The following is an 18,195-nucleotide window of genomic DNA, read 5'->3' on the forward strand; positions in this document are numbered from 1 at the left end:
TAACACAGTGAACCCCTGAACATATGCTATGGATATTAAAATAATAATTGGTTCATTAATGGGTAACATTAACACACAAATTGTTTGGGGGGATATATGGGAACTCTGAATTATTTGCTCAATTTTTCTGTAAATCTAAAAGTGTTCTAAAAATTAAAGTCAATTAAAAATATAAAAATAAAATGTAAAATAGTGACATTATTAAATGCTGGCAAGGATGTGGAAAAACTGGATCACTCACACATTGCTATGTGGATGTAAAATGGTATAGCTACTCTGAAAAACAGTTTGGCAGTTTCCTAAAAAACTGGACATGCAAATAATGAACCACCCGCAATTGCACGCCTGGGAATTTATCCCAGAGGAAAAAACCTATGTTCACACAAAATCCTGTACAGGAATGCTTATAACAGCTTTAATTGTAATAGCCCCGGACTGGAAACAACTCAGATGCTTTTCAAAGGATGAAAGGTTAAATACTACTCAACAATAAAAATCAGTAAACTATTGATACATGTAACAATGGAATCTCCAGAGAATTACCCTGACTGAAAAAAGCCAATTCCAAAAGGTTACATACTACATGATTCCATTTATATAATATTCTTGAATTGTCAAAATTATACAGATGGAGAACAGATTAGTGTTTGCCAGGTGTCAAACATGGGGTAGGGGTGGGAAGGTGGCTAGAAAAGGGCAACATGAGGGATCCTTGTGGGGACGGAAATGTACTGTATCTTGACTGTAGCAATGTCAATATCTTGGTTGTGATATTGTACTACAGTTTTGCAAGATGTATCATTGTGGAAAAGTAGGTAAATGATACAGGGATCTCTCTGTGTTATTTCTTACAACTGCATGTGAATCTATAATTATTTCAAAATAAAAGGTTTAATTCAAAATAAAGCAAAACAATTTTCAGAAAAAAAATCACAAATAATGAATCCAAGAAACCAATGAATTTTTGTACTGAATTTCCAATATAGCATTTTTTAGTTAGAATTAGAGTACCCTGACACTAGAAAAAACTTTAGAATAACTCCCAAGGCTTATTTTTAATTTCTAATTTTTTTTTTACCAGGCTGTTCTCATCAATCACTAAAGTCTTGGAAACAGCAATTTAGGTGGACATAATTTTATAGCCAAATGCACCCTACAGACCACATTATGGTTCACTATGTTACAGAATGCACGTGAAAAGCAGTCCAATCATTTTATAGAAAGTGAAAGTTACATCTGATCATCTTTAGGAGAGGTCCAAAATAGACATGGCGGTCTAGGGCTAGTCCTTTCTTAAGGCTTCTCAGTTTTGACATGATGGGATAATTAATCACAAGCTGCCCAGGCAAAAACATGGAGTGACTTTATACAAAAGTGACACAAAGATGGATTATACTCAAAGAGAAGAAGCATGGTTTAAGGAAATCACAGTAATAGTCAGCTCTCAGCAGTCACCTAGTCTTGCCCTCCACGGGGAGCTCTACTACCCAACGGTGAACTCCTGTGCACCCCTACGTTCAGAGGGTTACAAAAGAATTTGGTACTGAACTAAACGCTCAGGCACAGAAGGGACAGTGAAGGAGTAGAGAATGTGCTAATTATTGAGAAGGAAAACAGTGAATTCTAATACAAAAAGAGAAGAGGTGGCAAAGTTTGGTTAGAAATTGCCTGTCTGCTAACATTTTCCAACATGAAGGTTTAAGTCAAGATCAAGTCATGATGGCAGGCCCAAAATGTGAAAGAACTACAGCCAGGTTCACATCAACTATTTTCACAAAAATTCTAATTTAAGCATCATTAGTACCATCTAAATATACTCTTCAATTTGTAATTCACAAACATTGTAAATTAAAGAAATATAAATTACAATGCTCCCCTTCATAACTACCAATAAAAACAAAATATCCTAGTCCAAATTGGAATGAGGTACACAGGAAAAGCCTTTAAACTAAAGAAAGGGCAATAAGGCAAATGCTGGTGAACACAATGAGATTTTTTTTGTCTTCTTATACATAAACAAATCTTACCTCCCCGCAATGTTTTTTGGCAAGTTCTTCTAGGCGGGATTTTAATAAATTAACACTTTCATTTGATAGACCTTTAGCATTCTTTAACTCTATTTCAGGGACTCTGGAAAAGAAAACAAAAAGGGAGTTACTCCAGAAAGCACACATGAACATTTGCTAAGCTCCAACACTGGTCCTGGGGATTTCGTATGGGCCTCATATGTGAACCTCTCTATGCCCCCAGCAACATTTCCCTTCATCTCAAAAGGATTTCAACTATATCCCAGCAACTCCATTTGCCACAGTGCTTTGCATGGAGTGAATGGCACCTTTTGGGGAGGCGGTGGACTAGTCAAAAGCTTCAGTCTGGGCTGTCAGGTGGGTGATCTGGCCCCCCTAGGTCTGATTTTGGTTTCTCCCAACTTCTCTTTTTCTGATTTTGGCTTTATAATCTGATTAAGGTTTCCCATGTTCCCAACATCAATTATATTTGCCTCTGTTTTGCCCCAGACTCTCATCTCTTTTTTTTTTTTAAGTTTAACAAAAAATTTTAATATGAAGACTACACATGACCTAATTATTATATCACAGTAAAAAAGGCCTTTTGGGGAGGGGACATGTGGAAGCAATTTATTTCTCTACTGAACACAGCCATTCTTTATACTCGTTCCAAGGCTTCTAACAATGATATTATTTCCTCGTATTACCACCATTCCAATATTGTTCTGTTGCCCACTAGTTGCCATCTCCACACATTCATCCATCACAAGATTCATAAAGGGATCACATTCCTGCAATATTCCTTGGACATGTCTGCCACCATTTAATTTCAACGATAGCTTCTTGCCCATAAATTTTTTCAACTCGGGCAGATGAGCCTTGCTCATGGTATCTTCTCCGCGGGCTCAGCGATGCCTCAAATCTGAATTCACAGCCTTCCTATGGCTGCCACAATCGGCCCAGGTCCCAACTCTTTTTAGAATATCATTCCAGCTCTGTGTACTTCCTTGTATCATTTTACGGTAATTCTTGATCTTGGCTTGCCTCCAACATCAGTTAATCTGGCTCTGGCAGCTCTCTGGCAAGAGCCCAAGTGTTCTGCCCTTGTTTGTGTGCTCCAGCATAAAGCAGAACAAGAAGGACTAGGCAAGATGGTACCATAGTGATCCACATAGTATTCCCACAACCTGCTAGTCACTCTTCTATGATTGGACACAGGGTGGAAATGCTCACTCACTCACATATAAATCCAGTCTTACATACTCTGCAAACTCTGATTGTTCCTAGTTTGCCTAATCCATGCCCCTCTTCATTCCTATAGAGCTTCTCTAAGAGTCAACATTTTCTACTCAAGGAAAGCTCAGATTTCTTTTTATTTGCAACCAATTAACATCCAATAACAACTGACTGAGATTAAATAGATTTCATTTAGTTTTACTGAAGTATAGATTATTCAATACTTTATCTCAAATATTCCTGAGTAATGAATGCATGGTACCTTAAGTTAACAAAGCCTATTCACCTATTCTATGCATTCTCCCAACACTTCAGTGTGATAAGTCACTGTAATCATTATCTACTTGGATGGATGGCAATCTGGGAGAAAGCAGTTTATATGAGAAAACAATAGTAGAACTACAGTTCTGAGTCCACATACGGTCCATTTAACTCAGGATGTTCTCTCTCACAGAGGCATCAAAGACTATTTGCAGAAAAAGAAAGTTTTCCTACAAAACGTCATTTCAAAAGGATGAGGAATGTCCCCCTAAGTCAAGCTTTCCATAATTATTTTTTAAAAATTAAACAAACACTATACAGCAATACTAATAGAATGGTGAAAATGTCACCTACAGTACCCAGTTAATGAAACTTTTTCTTATTTTCCACGGTTCTCTTGAAGTCTTTGCCACATTAATTCATAATTTTATATAGTTGATATTATCATTTTTATTTTCTAACTTTTTATAAGTATTTCCATGTTGTTTTTAAAAATCATTCCACAATATTTTTACCAAGTGGACACATCAAGATTTACCTGAATGGTTCTCTAGTACAGTGGTTCTCATCCATTTTGCCCCCCAGGGGATATCTGACAATGTCTGGAGACATTTTTGGCTGTCACAAGCTGGTGAAGACGGTGTTCCTGGCTCTAGTGGGTAGAGGCCAGGGATACTGCTAAACCTCCTACAATGCATAGGACAAGCCCCACAACTAAGAATTATCCAGCCCTACATGTCAACAGAGCCAAAGGTTGAGTAACATTGCACTAGCATCTGATATTAGACTGGTTCCAGTTTTCAGTTTCATAAATAATGCTACAATGAACATTTTAGCACTTATATATCTAAGGTTTTCTTCATTCTGATTTTTCCAGAAGAATAAACATTTTGAGTTCTTGAGGTACTGTCTTATTTTTCTTTCATAAATTTATTTTCCCTTTAATTAATTCATTAATTAGCTTTTGCATACCTACTATATATACACTCTAGGTATAGTGTCGGGGCCCACAGAGGGTTGTCTCAAGTTGCTCAGCCTTGACTTATCTGTATATTCACATCCTCCATCACCTCTTAGGAAAACAAATTCCATAAATTTACCATCCACTGTGTAAGGCAATGTTCTCTTTTGTCACTTTCCTACTCAAAAATCTGGACTGGTACCCTGCAAAATAAGTTCAAACCACATAACATCATCCAAGCCAATCTGCCTTTTCACATGGAATGTCTGGGGAAAGATTCTACCAAATATCCATAATATTCAAAAAAATAAAAAAAAGAACACGTGAGTCCTGATAGGCTAATGCTTTTGCTCTAACCAGTGATTCTCGACCAGAAGTGGTATCACCTCCAGGGGGAGTTTGGAAATGTGTGGGGTTTTTGTGGTTGTCTCAGTGGAGTGGAGAACACTCCTGGCCTTTGGGGGAGGGGCTAGGGATGCTAAACATGCTGCAGTGTGTGGGACAGCTCTGTGCAAGGAAGCGATACCAGGAGGGCCCCACTGTGAAGCAGGGTGGCTTTCACCCCTTCACTCTAGAAGTAAACGTCTTAGGCACAGAAGGCTACTCTGAATTCTGATGCCAATCACTTTAAGACTAAGTACACAAGTGCTTTAATAGTCACCAAACTTCCTCTTTTCCTTCTAAAGTCTTACTCTTCCTATTTTATGAAGAATTAGATAAACAAAAGCTAACACTTCAGAGGAAGTAAACAATTAGTCACTGTACAAATAACAATATCTGTAGCGACTATTCAACAATTACAAGCAGACTTAAAACAAGACAGTCTTTGTGAAAATTTCTATTGTTGATGTAGTTTTGATGAAACAAGGGATAGGAAATAAAACTTTAAGTGGAATGGGGAAAAGAAGGAGAAAATACCACTAATTTCGAGCTGTCAAAACAGAAAACTGAAATCACATCAAAGCTTTTTACATATGTACTCACACATCTGGATAGGTTGGCGGGCATTTAACCCTCAAATCCACTTTCACATATACTTCTTCACCAGTCAGGCCTTGAGGGTACAGAACTAAATTGATTTCAGGGGGCTTTTTGACCTAAAAGAGAAAAAGAAAATATTTTTCTTCCTAGATAGCCAATCAATAAAGATTAGGATGATAATCATCTTAGCTCAAAAGTTCTATTTTTAAAATATTATAGGTAATTATATTCTATATAGGTGTTCAGTCATATTTTCTTTTTTTTATTTAAAAAAATATTTTTTTAATTTTGAAATAAATTCAAAGTTATAGGAACAGTTGCAAAAACAATACTAAACCCATACACAGAATTCCATCATACTCTGACCCCCCTCCCCCGATAGCCCAATCCACCAACTTTAACATGCTGTCATATCGCTGTTTCTTTCCCTCCCTCCCTCCCTATCATCCATCTATTGCTCTGTCTTCTGAACATATGAGAGCTAGCTGCACACACCCTTGAACAAACACTATAATTCACATATACACTGCCCATGAATAAGAACATTCTTTTATGCAATCCCATTAAGTGCAGCTAAGAAGTACAAGAGATTCAACAATGATACAAAGCTTACATTCTATATTTCCTTTTTCTTATGTCTCAACTGTGTTCCTTTGGGCCTCCTGTCCTCCATTCTCCAATCCCATCCAGGTTCATACTTGGCATTCAATTGTCATCTATTTAGACTTTTTTTTTTTTTCAATTGTGGAATCATATATACAGCCTAAATCTTCCCATTCCACCCCCTCCCTAGCCCTCCATTTGTGGGATTAATCACATTTAGAATGTTGTAATGCTCTTTCCCACCATCCATTACTAGAAATTTCCCTTCACCTCAAACAGCAACCCTACACTCATTTCTTAACTCCTCATTGCCCCTTCCCCCATTTCTCTTAACCCATACTCTACTTTTCATTTCTATGGTTATATTCTCTGATAATTTCTTTGTGTTTACTGTGGGGCTTAAAATTAACCTCTTAAATCCATAACAATCTTGTTTTTCTTTGATACCATCTTCATTTCAATAGGACACATAAACTATGTTCCTATACTCTTCCGTTACCCCACCTTTATATAGTTGTCTAAAATTACATATTTTACGTTGAGTTCAAAACCACTGATTTGTCATCAGAGTTTGTGTATTTTATATCATGTAGGAAGTAAACAGTGGAGTTACAGTTTAAAAATTATTGACTTCTATTTGTATTCCACTGTGGTTGGAGAATTTGCTTTGAGTATATTCAAAAAAATTTTTTTTTTAATTTATTGAGGCTTGTTTTATGTCCTAACTTATGGTCCCTTCTGGAGAAAGACCCATGATCACTAGAGAAAAATGAATGTCCTGGTGATTTGGGATGTAAGGTACTATATATGTCTGTTAAAATTCTCTATATCTCTTTCTCCTTTCTTTGTTTCTCTGTTGGTAGGGCTCCCTTTAGAATCTGAAGTAGGGCAGGTCTTTTATTGGCAAAGTCTCTCAGCATTTGTTTGTGAAAAATTTAAGCTCTCCCTCAAATTTGAAGGAGAGTTTTGCTGGATAAAAGTATTCTTGGTTGGAAATTTTTTTCTCTCAGAGTTTTAAATATGTCATGCCACTGCCTTCTCACCTCCATGGTGGCCGCTGAGTAGTCACAACTTAGTCCTACATTGTTTCCTTTGTATGTGGTGAATTGCTTTTCTCTTGCTGCTTTCAGAACTTGCTCCTTCTCTTCAGTATTTGAGAGTCTGATCAGAATATGTCTGGGAGTGGATGTATTTGGAGTTCACTGGGCATTTATGCTTTGTGTATTTATATTGTGTAGAAGGTTGGGGACATTATCCCCAACAATTTCTTTGAATACTCTTTCTAGACCTTTACCCTTCTCTTCCCCTTCTGGGACACCAATGAGTCTTAAGTTTGGACGTTTTACTTTATCTATCGTACTCCTGAGATCCATTTCGATTTTTTCAATTTTTTTCTCAGTACTTTCTTCTGTTCTTTCATTTTCTATTCTGTGGACTTCTAGGACACTGAGACGTTGTTCAACTTCCTCTAATCTTGTACTGTGAATATCCGGAGTCTTTTTAATTTGACCAACAGTTTCTTTTATTTCCATAAGATCTTGTATTTTTTTATTTACTCTTGCAATGTCTTCTTTATGCTCTTCTAGGCTCTTCTTTATGTCACTTATACCCTGAGTCATGGTCTTCTTGATGTCCTTTAAATCCTTTGCCATGTTTTCATTCCTTGATTGTAGTTCTTTGATTAATTCTGCCAAGTACTGAGTCTCTTCTGATATCTTGATTTGTGTGTTTGGAGTTGGATTCTCCATATTGTCTGGTTTTATCATATGCATTAAGATTTTCTCTTGTTTTTGGCCTCTTGGCATTTGCTTTGCTTGATAGGGTTCTTTCAAGTTGTAAAAAAAAAGATACCAATCTAATTTTTCAGAAACACAGTTTGGTGGCATACACTTTCTCTAACTAACCAGCAGATGGCATCTGTGAGTCATCTATACCTCTCAAGTCAGTTCTCAACCTTGTTCCCGCGGTGTGTGGGGAAATGATTCTTGTGGGGTTCAGTTGGAGAACTCAGTTTGGGTGTGTTGCTGGAGCCATCTGCCCTGAATGTGGGGCGTGTGTATGGGTGGCCAGGGAGGAAGGGCAGCTTTAATATTCAAATCCCCCAAGTTCCCGGAGATTCAAGGCCGCCGCAAGAGTCTAAGCCTTCATTTCATTTCAGCCCCAGACCTTCTCTCTTGCTGTGTCCCACAAACCACCGGACTTGGCGTAGCGTCCCTGGGTTCTCTGAGCGGGTCCCCCCTCCTAGTCGTGATCCTCCAGGACCTCTGCGGAGGGAATGCCGTGCTACGTCACAAGTGAGCGCTGTCCCTCAAGGGAAGCCCCGGGCTGCTGGGCTGTGCGGGGTGCTCTCAGCCTGATGCAAAGATGGCTGAATGGGGCGTCTCAACACCCCCCCCCTTGCACAGTTCCTCCTTCCCAGCTCCGGGACAACTGGTGGGGCTCTGGGCTGTGGGCACGGCCCTGGGCAGGAGTTTATCCAGCCCTCCGGGGAGCCAGCTGCTAGCCGCGGGGTTTCTTTCTGCTTCCAGCTCTCCCCTCCGTTCCCCCGGCCCCGAGGGTATCTGCAGCGGACCATCCTCCAGGTCAGACACCAAGAGGCCGGCCCAGCCCCCTCTTGCTGTTTTACTGCGTGGTTCCCACTCCCGCAACTGCAGCCGCTCCTGGGTTTTTCCCTTTTTGTTTTTTTTTAAAAGAGCCAGTCGGTCTCCAAATGCCAAGCCCTGGCTTCCCCACAACGCCGCGCGGCTGCGGGTCTTCCAGCCAGCTTACTCACTCATTTCAGAATGCAGACTCCCAGTTTCACCAAGTATACAGACCTCGTCCAGCTGGCACATCACTGTAACCAGTATTCTGGGTCACTTTCTGGTTTTTATCTAGTGTTTTTCACAGAGGTGTTTTTTTGCCCTGTCTCACCTAGCCGCCATCTTAGTTTCTCCCAGTCATATTTTCTTAAAGCATGGTTTAAAAACAAACCCTGTGCCAGAGAGAACGCATTTTCCTTGTCAAAGTTGGGCCCTACAGAGACAGACTGGACTTTGATAGGAGCCTAGAGGATTAGAAGGATGAGAAAAAAAGGAAAGCTGGTGATTTCCTTGGAGAGGACACAAAAGAGGCAAGGGTGAGTCTAACCTTACAGGGCTCCACACCTCCTCTAACCAATTGGGCCAGGGCAGTGCAATGTTTATCTGCTTTATATATTAGACAGAAGTTAGCATACAAAGCTTTTAGCTGCTAACAGAAACTAAAATATTTAGTTGCTAAGAAAAAGATGAAAAACTACTGCTTTGACAGGTCTCCTTAAATATCCTTTCAGCTACTTTTTTATTTTTAACTTTTCATTGTGGAAATTTTCAAACAAAAGCAGAGATAATAGTATAATGAACTCCAGGCACCCATCACTCACTTTAGATAATTATCAACTTATGGCCAACTTATTCTGAAGCAAATGCCATCAGCCAGTCTTTGCCTGTGTTATTGTTACTCATTTCCTGACAACAATCCAGTCCAGAGGTTTTACAACCACATTTTAAAGACATTAAAACAGAGAAATTAGACTCAGACAATATTTTACCAGTGCAATGTTGGATATTTTCAACATTGCAAATCTTTGCAGGCTTTCTCATTTCCTAGGTCACAAAATTTGGAGAGACTTATAATCACCAGCTAATAATTCTGTCAAGAAAATTCTTTTTTGCCCCACCCCTTTACTGTAGATATCACCTTAGAAGATAGAGGATATTTTAATACCAAAGCAGAAGGAAGAATATCTCAGAATAAAGAACAGTCATGTCTTAAGAACGGTCAATTTATGTTACACAGATGTATCTTTACTCACATTATTTTGACTTTAATTTTCTCATTTTGCTGTTGACCAGTGAAACAACCAGTGAAAACTTTATTTCAAAATAGCAAATGAGAATAGTGTTCTAAGTTCATAGTTGACCTAGTTCAAAAGATACAAAAAGAAATAAAGAGGTAAGAAAATAAGAGGAGAATTTCAAGGGACCCAAACAATCAAAATAATCTTGAAAAAGGATAGAGTTGGAGAACTCACACTTCTCAATTTCAAAACTACAAAGTGACAGTAATCAAAACATTGTGGTACCAGCATAAAAACAGCCATACAGATCAATGGAATGGAACTGAGAGTTCAGAAATAAACGCTCACATACATGGTCAATTGATTTTTGACAGGAGTGCCAAGGCCATTCAATAGGGAAAGGATAGTCTTTTCAATAAATAGTGCTGGGAAAACTTGATATCTACATGCAAAAGAATGAAGTAGGATCGTTACCTTATGCCATATGCAACAATGAACTCAAAACAGATCAAAGGCCTAAATGTAAGAGATAAAACTATAAAACTCTTAGAAGAAAACATAGGGAAGATCTTCATAGCCTTGGATTTGGTAGTAGTTTATTAAGTGTAAAACTCAAAACACAGGCAAGAAAAGAAAAAATAGATAAATTGAACTGTGTAAAAACTTAAAACTTTTGTGCATCAAAGGACACTATCAAGAGTGAAAAGACAACCCACAGAATAAGAGAAAATAATTGCAAATCATATGTCTGATAAGAGAGTAATATTCAGAATAATAAAGAACTCTTACAATTCATCAACAACAGAAAGAAACCAATTTTAAAAAGAGAAAATGACTGAACAAACATTTCTCTCATTTCTCCCGAAAAGATACACAAATGGTCAACAAGCACATGAAAAGATGCTTAACAGCAAATATCATTTCAAATGCAAATCAAAATGAAGAGATATCACTTCACACCCAGAAGGATGGTTATTATTTAGGAATAATAATAAAAAAATAGAGACTAAAAGTATTGATGAATATGTGGAGAATGCAAAATCATATAGTTGCTGTGGAATACAGTTCCCTGATTCCTCAGAAAGTTAAAAAGAATTACTATGTGACCCAGAAATTCCAGTATATAACCAAAAGATTTGAAAACAGGAACTCAAACAGATACTTGTACACTAGTGTTAACAGCAGCATTATTCACAATAGACAAGAGGTAGAGGCAACCCCAAAATCCATCAACAGTTGAATGGATAAACAAAATGTGGTATATACAGACAATGGAATATTATTCTGCCATAAAAAGGAATGAAGTTCTGATACATGCTACAACACGGATCAACCTTGAAAACAGTATGCTTAGCAAAATAAGCCAGAACTAACTAGAATAGACAAATTCATTGAGGCTACCAGGCTACCAGGGGCTGGGGGAAAGAAGGCTCTTGCTTAATGGGTGTAGAGTTTTTGTTTGGGATGATTGTAAGTTCTAGAAACAGTGGTCACATTTACAGAAGGTCGTGAATATACTTAATGTCACTGAATTATATACTCAAAAATGGTTAAAATGGTAAATTTAAAATTATGTATATTTTACCACAATAAAGAGAAAGAAAAAGAGAGGGAGAGGGAGTGAGAAAGAAAAGGAAGAACGGGGTAATGTCTCCTTAAAGATATTCAACACTCAGCAGGCCCAATGTGAAAGGGCTAAATCAAGGTGTTAAAATATAAGAACCCCACCTAGGAGTAATGGTAGATCTGTTTTTGAAGCAACAAAACAGGAATAGCCCTTTATAACTGGAAAGAGCAAGAAGCATGTAAATAATAAGAAGTAGAACTATCATTATCTGCAAGTTGTCCAAGTAGAAACTATATAGATGCAAATCAAAGGACAGGCCTTTATTGGGCCCAGTATGGAAATAAACTTGCAACAAGGATAACATATGCCACATGAAGTGAGTAATCTCTGCATATATAAGGTAACAAATCTGGTTTAAGATTCCCTTTTGTTTTTATGAAAGAAATTAAGAGTATATCTGAATGTAACTAACCGTCTTCAGAAATGGCTTGGGGTGGAGCATGACTTTATGCCCAGAGCCACTGGAACAAGAAGTAAGCTTCATGAAACAGGACCTACTGGGGTTCTACACATTATGAAGATATCCTTTGCTAAAGGGAATGTTTAACAAAGCACAATGAGTCCAGTAAGGACTGCTGGCAAGCCTCAGGGAGGGAGGCCTTTAAACCCTCGACTCACTCAGCCAGCCCCTGGGATGAAATTCCCCTGGTGAGGGATGCTGGTATGTAAAACACAGGCCACACACCAAGAGGGAGCTGAAAAAGGAGAGTTAGGACCCTGCAAACACTCCTGGGTGGAACTAGCCATAGAACATCAGGCAGGTCTAGGGTTCCCGTAACTTCCACAGCAAAGGAACACTAGCAGGACAGCAATGATATTGGCAGTGAGCCCAGATAGTGTCCAAATAAACTTTTAGGAAAGAGGAAAGATTTTTGGTGCAAAATGAAGACTCCTGGATGCATAAAGACTTTGGCTTTAGGAGGTACGTGAGTCCAGTGAGGGTGGCCTGGATGAAGGAACACGCCCATGAGCACTCAGGAATAACATATGGTTGGGGACAAACCCAACAGCTTGTCTGGATCTGAGTACCACGTGAGGCCAACCCAAAGTGAGAACAGCAGGACACTTAAGTTACTGGTCTGATGGGCTACTGGTAAGGCCCTGATCTTTCTTTGACAGAATTTAACTGGACCAGAATGATATTCTGCACAGATTTGGGGGGATTTCTCAGCAGCCTACTAATTATCCCCCAACATCCATTCTCTCCTTATTTCTTAGCCATAGAAAGAACCCTGATAATTCAGCTGGATACCAGAGACCTTTGCAGCTAAGTGTGGCCAATAAGATGTAGGAAGAAATATCAAATGCAACTTCCAGGAAGTGATGTTAAAGGAAAGGGGTGTAATTTCTTCATCTCTTTTTCCTTCCAGCTGTCTGCATCCAGAATGCAGATCTGATAGCTGGAGTTCAGATAGCCATTTTGGATTATGAGGGGCACAACAAGGATGGTAGAAGAGCAAAACAGAAGGAGCCCTAGACTACAGATTTTACATGAGAGAAAATAAACTTTTTTTTTATTATTTTAACTTTTTTTTTTGGTTGCATGCAGCCAAATATAATCCTAAACAATACAGGCTCAGTGAAAATAAATGTGAAAATAAAAATAAATAAAAATCTCAGGGAATAGTGCTTTCAGAGATAAGACTATTTGTCAGGCCTTTCTCAAGCAAACTAAGAGGCTCCCCAACCCATGAAGAGACTTTTATGTAAGACAAGTTTAGGATACCAAGTAGCGCTGATACTAGTGCATTCAAGGACTTCTACTGGAGCTAAAACAGGACTGATTAAAAACAGTTTAACCAACCAGATGCTGGGTGGGTTAGGACCTCCATGACTATAAATGGTCATGAGAATTCAGTGTTGATAAAAATCTTTGACTTCACTTGAACAAGGAAGTAATGAATTCCTGGAATATTTGCAGACTAACACAAAGCAAGGAGTAACTGAGCTTTTTCAAGCACACCAAAGGAAAGAAAAACACAGTGTAAAGTTTACCAGCTACAAAATACATGAAGTCCTCAATGAGAAACAAAGTATTTGTTTTGAAAACTGGAAATGCAAGTGACATGAAACCAGCACAAGGAGAGAAGGCCATATATTGCTACCATACGATATAAATTAAATTTGCATCTTAATAGGATCATCAAGTTGGATACTCTCCTGAACTGTTATCAAATAACCAAACAAATCTCAAACATATAAATCCAAAGAGTTATGCAAATTCAGCCCTAAAACATGAAATAATGCTCATTTGAGCTCAACAATAACAACAACAAAAGCATCAGTTCTTCAAGAAACAAAATCAGTCAAGGTTCTTAAAATACCCCAAAGGATGAGGAACACAACTCAGGGACCCTTCTCTGTGCAATACACACCTCCTGGAGGAGCCCCACCCAATGCTGCCAGAAATCCCTGCTGCTTGGTCAGAACGTGCTTTTCTCAGGCACATTCTACCACTCAGTCCCAATAAAATAAAGTATCTGACTGTGTTTACAGTACTGGAATGAAGGGCAAGACTTAAAACACAAGGATTTTATCAGCCATCTTATGCAGCTGCAAATCTGAAGCATGAGGGTCAATGACAGCCTGTAACTAAACTTCACTATTTACAAGGCAAGAGCAGAATAAGGATGAAGTTGGGGAAATTAAATGAAAATTACACACAATTCAAATCACTTTCAGGTGTTCGGTTACCTACAATTGTTACCTAGGACTCTGCTAATCATAGCCTCTTTGAATTTTGATGGCAAGATTTTGCTCACCATGGCCTCTTATTTCTTACCTGCTTTGGATCTGTAACATGGGGGAGAAACATGGTGGAGAAACTCTAGTCAATGTGAAAATATTAAAAAACCTAGAAATAAAGGAACATATGAAAGCTAGGTAGTCTGGGCAGGCCTTTGATTTTTCTTAAATCTGTGAAGATGCCCAAAATAAAAATGCTGAGAGTAAAAAGCTCAGAAAATGGAAATTAGATAACATCCCTCTGGATTTTATATTAAATGCCTTAAAAATTACTAATATCCTCATATCTCTTTTTTTAAGAATGAATATTTTCTGTAACTTACCATATAAAAATCACCAAGTTCATTCATTTTCTGTCCAAGAATTTGCCTTTTGTCAATCTAAGAAATGCTAGATTCTTAAAAATTTAATAACCCATAGCTCCACTGTAAACAAACATTAAAATATTCAGAAGTAAATCTGAATTCTCCCCAAATTATATACATGTAATGTTATTCCAATAAATATGCCAACAGAATTTTTGAACCAGGCAAGCTGATTCTAAAGCTCATATAAAAAAAGAATGTAAATTAGTGAAGAAATTACAAGAATGCCTTATAAAAGGCAACCGCATTAAATATTAAGGCTTTGGTATAAAACTAGTGTAAGTAAAGCAGTGTGGTATTGTTGCTTACATAGATTAATGGAATAGAATAGACAGTCAAAATATAGACCCAAAACATATGGAAATTATTTCATTCAATAAACATTTTTGAGAGCTTGAAACCAGGCACGGGGCATATAGGAGTGAACAAATACACAGACCCTGTCCTCACAAAGCTAGTCTCATGTAGTATAAAGGCAGAATTTCAAATTAGTAGTGCAAAAAAAATTTAAACTCAACTATGTTTGTCTAACTGGTTAGCTATGGGGGCAGGGAGAGGTAGGGATGGCTAGATTCATACTTAGATGGAGCTAAGAACTCTTTTTTTAAAAGTTATTTTTATCTTTAATTTGGTAGTTTAAAAATGAAGTCATGAAAGAATTAAAAGAAAACCTTGGGGAATTGATTTTTTGGTAACACTGGAGTAGGGATGTCTTTTCCAGGAAAGGAAAAAGAAAAAAAAACCCAATCACAGAGACCATAAAACAAAAAGTAGATATTCTGACTATATATGTATAAGAAAAAAGACAATACAGTGGAAAAATAGTAAAGAACATGAGCAGTTCACAGAAAAATCCATGGCTTGCAAACATAGATAGTCTACATAATTTATAACTGAAGAAATAAACATTAAAATGAGAGATATTTCATCTACCTGCTGGCAAAGACGAAAAAGTCTGAGATATATAATGTTGGTAGATTTGGGAAAAGAAACACCCTTATACACTACTGGTGGACCCAGAGATAGAAGCAAGCTTTTTGGAGGGAAATTTGCAATAGCCATTAAATTATAAATGAGCAGACCCTTTGCTGATATGGAAAGCTGGCCAAGCTAATTAAGTTAATAATAAATTTGCAACTATATGGTTAATCATATTTTAAACCAGCGGTGTTCGAATTTTTTCAGTTAATTTTTAGTATGCACTCCAAGACTGTTTAGTTATTTAAAAATTATATACATGTGCTTCTAAACTGAAATCTACATTTATAATATGTCCCCCCAAAAGAAGTTTAAAAAAAAAATCTGACCTGAATTTATCAATTGCAAATTTGGCCTGAATTGACCAGAGGCTATTTGTAGTTTTTATTCATCCCACTCTGTGACTATCTGAATATTCATTCATTTTGTTGTTGTCTTTGTGTATGCTGCCCCATGCACCACAGGAGGTATTAGGTAACATTCACATGAACACACATGAACACATCTGAACTGTGAAATCCATCGGGCCTCAAGGAGAAGGGATTGTGGACCTGTACAGCCTTTTCCTGACCACTGGCAAACAGCCGGTGATAATAAGTACTTGTTGAATGACTAAACTCTGATTATGACTTTATGACCATCAATTATTTGCCTATGGGGCCTAATGAAAGTGTTTAGGGCCATTTGTGCATCTGTGCATCATGGGCCACAGACAGCTATTTGAATTCTTCTGCCTGTCTGCTACAGTTTTTGTTTTGTTTTTTTTGGTCTCCTATCTTGTTAAAAAGGTGAGCAGCTGTAAATTGTTGGGATTGTCAGTATCCCTACCTTGAGTAACTTCATTTTCCTCTCTATATTCCTGCTTCCCTAGAACCTGATAACTAAGTTTGTATAAAGTAAATAAATCGGCTCTGAATGAATTCTTAGGGGCTCTGCATTGAGGAAGGGTGTGCACTGTGTGACATGTTTTGGCTGCTATTGGGCCTACTTCCTGATTCTCTATAATGTTTTGGAACAGAGAAGTTACCAGATCACTAGAAAGTCATGTTATTTTATTGTAAGCATGTATAAGGGGAATATTTACATTCTTGCTATTTCAGGTTAAAAATATCTTTTGAAATTAAGCACTAGAAAAGTAAACTCCCTAGGGATAGAGGTTTTGTCTGTTTTGCCTACTGCTATATTCTCAATGCCTAGAACAATAAATATTTGATGAATGAAGGAAGCAGCCCATTGGGTGAGCTGCCCTGACAGCTCAGAAGATCCTGTTTCTGGAGGAAATCCTGGACGTGTAGAGGAGGCAGATGCTGTGGAATGACAGAAGTAAAGGCAGATGAAGGAAAGTGCTACTTTAAAAATAATATTCAGAGACATAATAGCTTGGTAGATGAACTCTTCAAGGGGGGTGAGATGGAGGTGTACTAGCAGTTTATAATACGCCTTGACTTACTTCCAGACAAAAGGGAAAACAGTATGTTAAATCAAATGCCATTTTTAAATATCTAGACTCGGCACACTTCTCTATTACAGCTAAGAAGAACGTGGTCTTTCAGTTAAGCACCTTAGAGGAAGGTACCGAGAGAAAGTTCCTCCATACTGGAAAACACAGTGAGGATGCCTGGGGAGAAAAGTGCGGATTATTTGGTTTACAGTTTTGAATACACGGAAGGGTGAGACTTGAAAGGCCTGTGCAAGCCCCAGAAAGTGTTCCCAGAACAAAGTTGCAGTGAGTCTATATAAAGAAGGATAAAAATCATCCTCAAGAGCTTTCAAGAAAACATAAAGGGCAAGGCTGGAGGGAGGCAGGAATGGTACGGGGTCAGTGTCAGCAGGGATAAAAAGCACTGCCAGGTAAGAGGAGCCTACTTGCGGTGAAAGGCGATAAGAGAATTCTACCCAGATGGGGGTTCTAGAGATCCGGGCGGCTGCGGGTGCAAGGACAAAAAGTGAGCGCGGGTGGAACCGGACAGGATGGAAGGGCTGCAGGATCCTAAGGATCGGCCCAATCTGGAAACGTCTCGTCTCGGGCCCTGGGCCGGGGAAGGCCAGGCCGGACGACCCATATTCCTACCCGTCCGCACGCTTCAGGCCGCAGGTCCTGGAAATCGGCGCCGTAGATGGCCTCCAGAGCCTGCAGCTCGTGGTCCTGCCGCTGTGGGTAGCTCTCCGGCGGCTCGTCGCGGCCGCGCCCGGGGGCCCCAAGGCCCCCAACCATGGCAGCGCGGTGGCCGAGGCAGGGCGGCCTGGAGGTGGAGGTGGGCCCCGGGTGGGCGCGAGGGCGGTGCTCCGTGCCGGACGAGCCCCAGTGCCGGGGGCGGAGCTCTGTGCAGGGGGCGGGGCTCCGTGCTGGCGAAGAGGCTCTGGGCCGGGGGCGGAGCTCTGTGCAGGGGGCGGGGCTAAGTGCCAGGGGTGGGGCTTCGTGCTCGGGAAGAGGCTCCGTGCCGGGCTAGGGGGCGGGGTGGAGCTCTACGCCTCCCCGGTGAGAGGAACTCGAACGAGGGAGGGAAGCAGAGAGAGGGTTTCATTTACGAGAGTGGAGGAACTTACCGGAATGTGGGAGAGAACAAATCATGCAGAATCAGGTGACAATGCCAAATTGTGCGGTTTTCATC

The 18,195-nt window shown here is 39.2% G+C and overlaps 1 protein-coding gene and 1 pseudogene across 4 annotated transcripts in view; both read right to left on the minus strand.

The window, feature by feature from the left end:
* The window catches only part of EIF2AK4 (eukaryotic translation initiation factor 2 alpha kinase 4), a 112,188-nt gene extending 94,305 nt beyond the window's left edge, over positions 1 to 17,883 (minus strand). Inside the window, exons 1-4 of one of the 4 annotated variants that reach the window (XM_037834328.1) lie at positions 17,655 to 17,673; positions 5,449 to 5,561; positions 4,480 to 4,667; positions 2,028 to 2,130 (exon numbers count right to left, since the gene is read on the minus strand). Coding sequence is in view for 1 of the 4 variants with exons in the window: in XM_037834325.1 (XP_037690253.1) it covers positions 2,028 to 2,130; positions 5,449 to 5,561; positions 17,655 to 17,798 (360 nt within the window). In the remaining 3 variants the exon portion in view is untranslated. Of the gene's footprint in view, positions 1 to 2,027; positions 2,131 to 4,475; positions 4,668 to 5,448; positions 5,562 to 9,883; positions 9,992 to 17,654 lie in introns of those variants that run through there. The other 3 variants (XM_037834326.1, XM_037834327.1, XM_037834325.1) reach the window with 3 other exon arrangements.
* On the minus strand, positions 2,665 to 3,076 carry LOC119532175 (annotated as a pseudogene).
* Positions 17,884 to 18,195: the final 312 nt, after the last annotated feature.

The sequence above is a fragment of the Choloepus didactylus genome, chromosome 4 (genome assembly GCF_015220235.1).
Source record: "Choloepus didactylus isolate mChoDid1 chromosome 4, mChoDid1.pri, whole genome shotgun sequence".
Classification (NCBI taxonomy): Eukaryota; Metazoa; Chordata; class Mammalia; order Pilosa; family Megalonychidae; genus Choloepus; species Choloepus didactylus.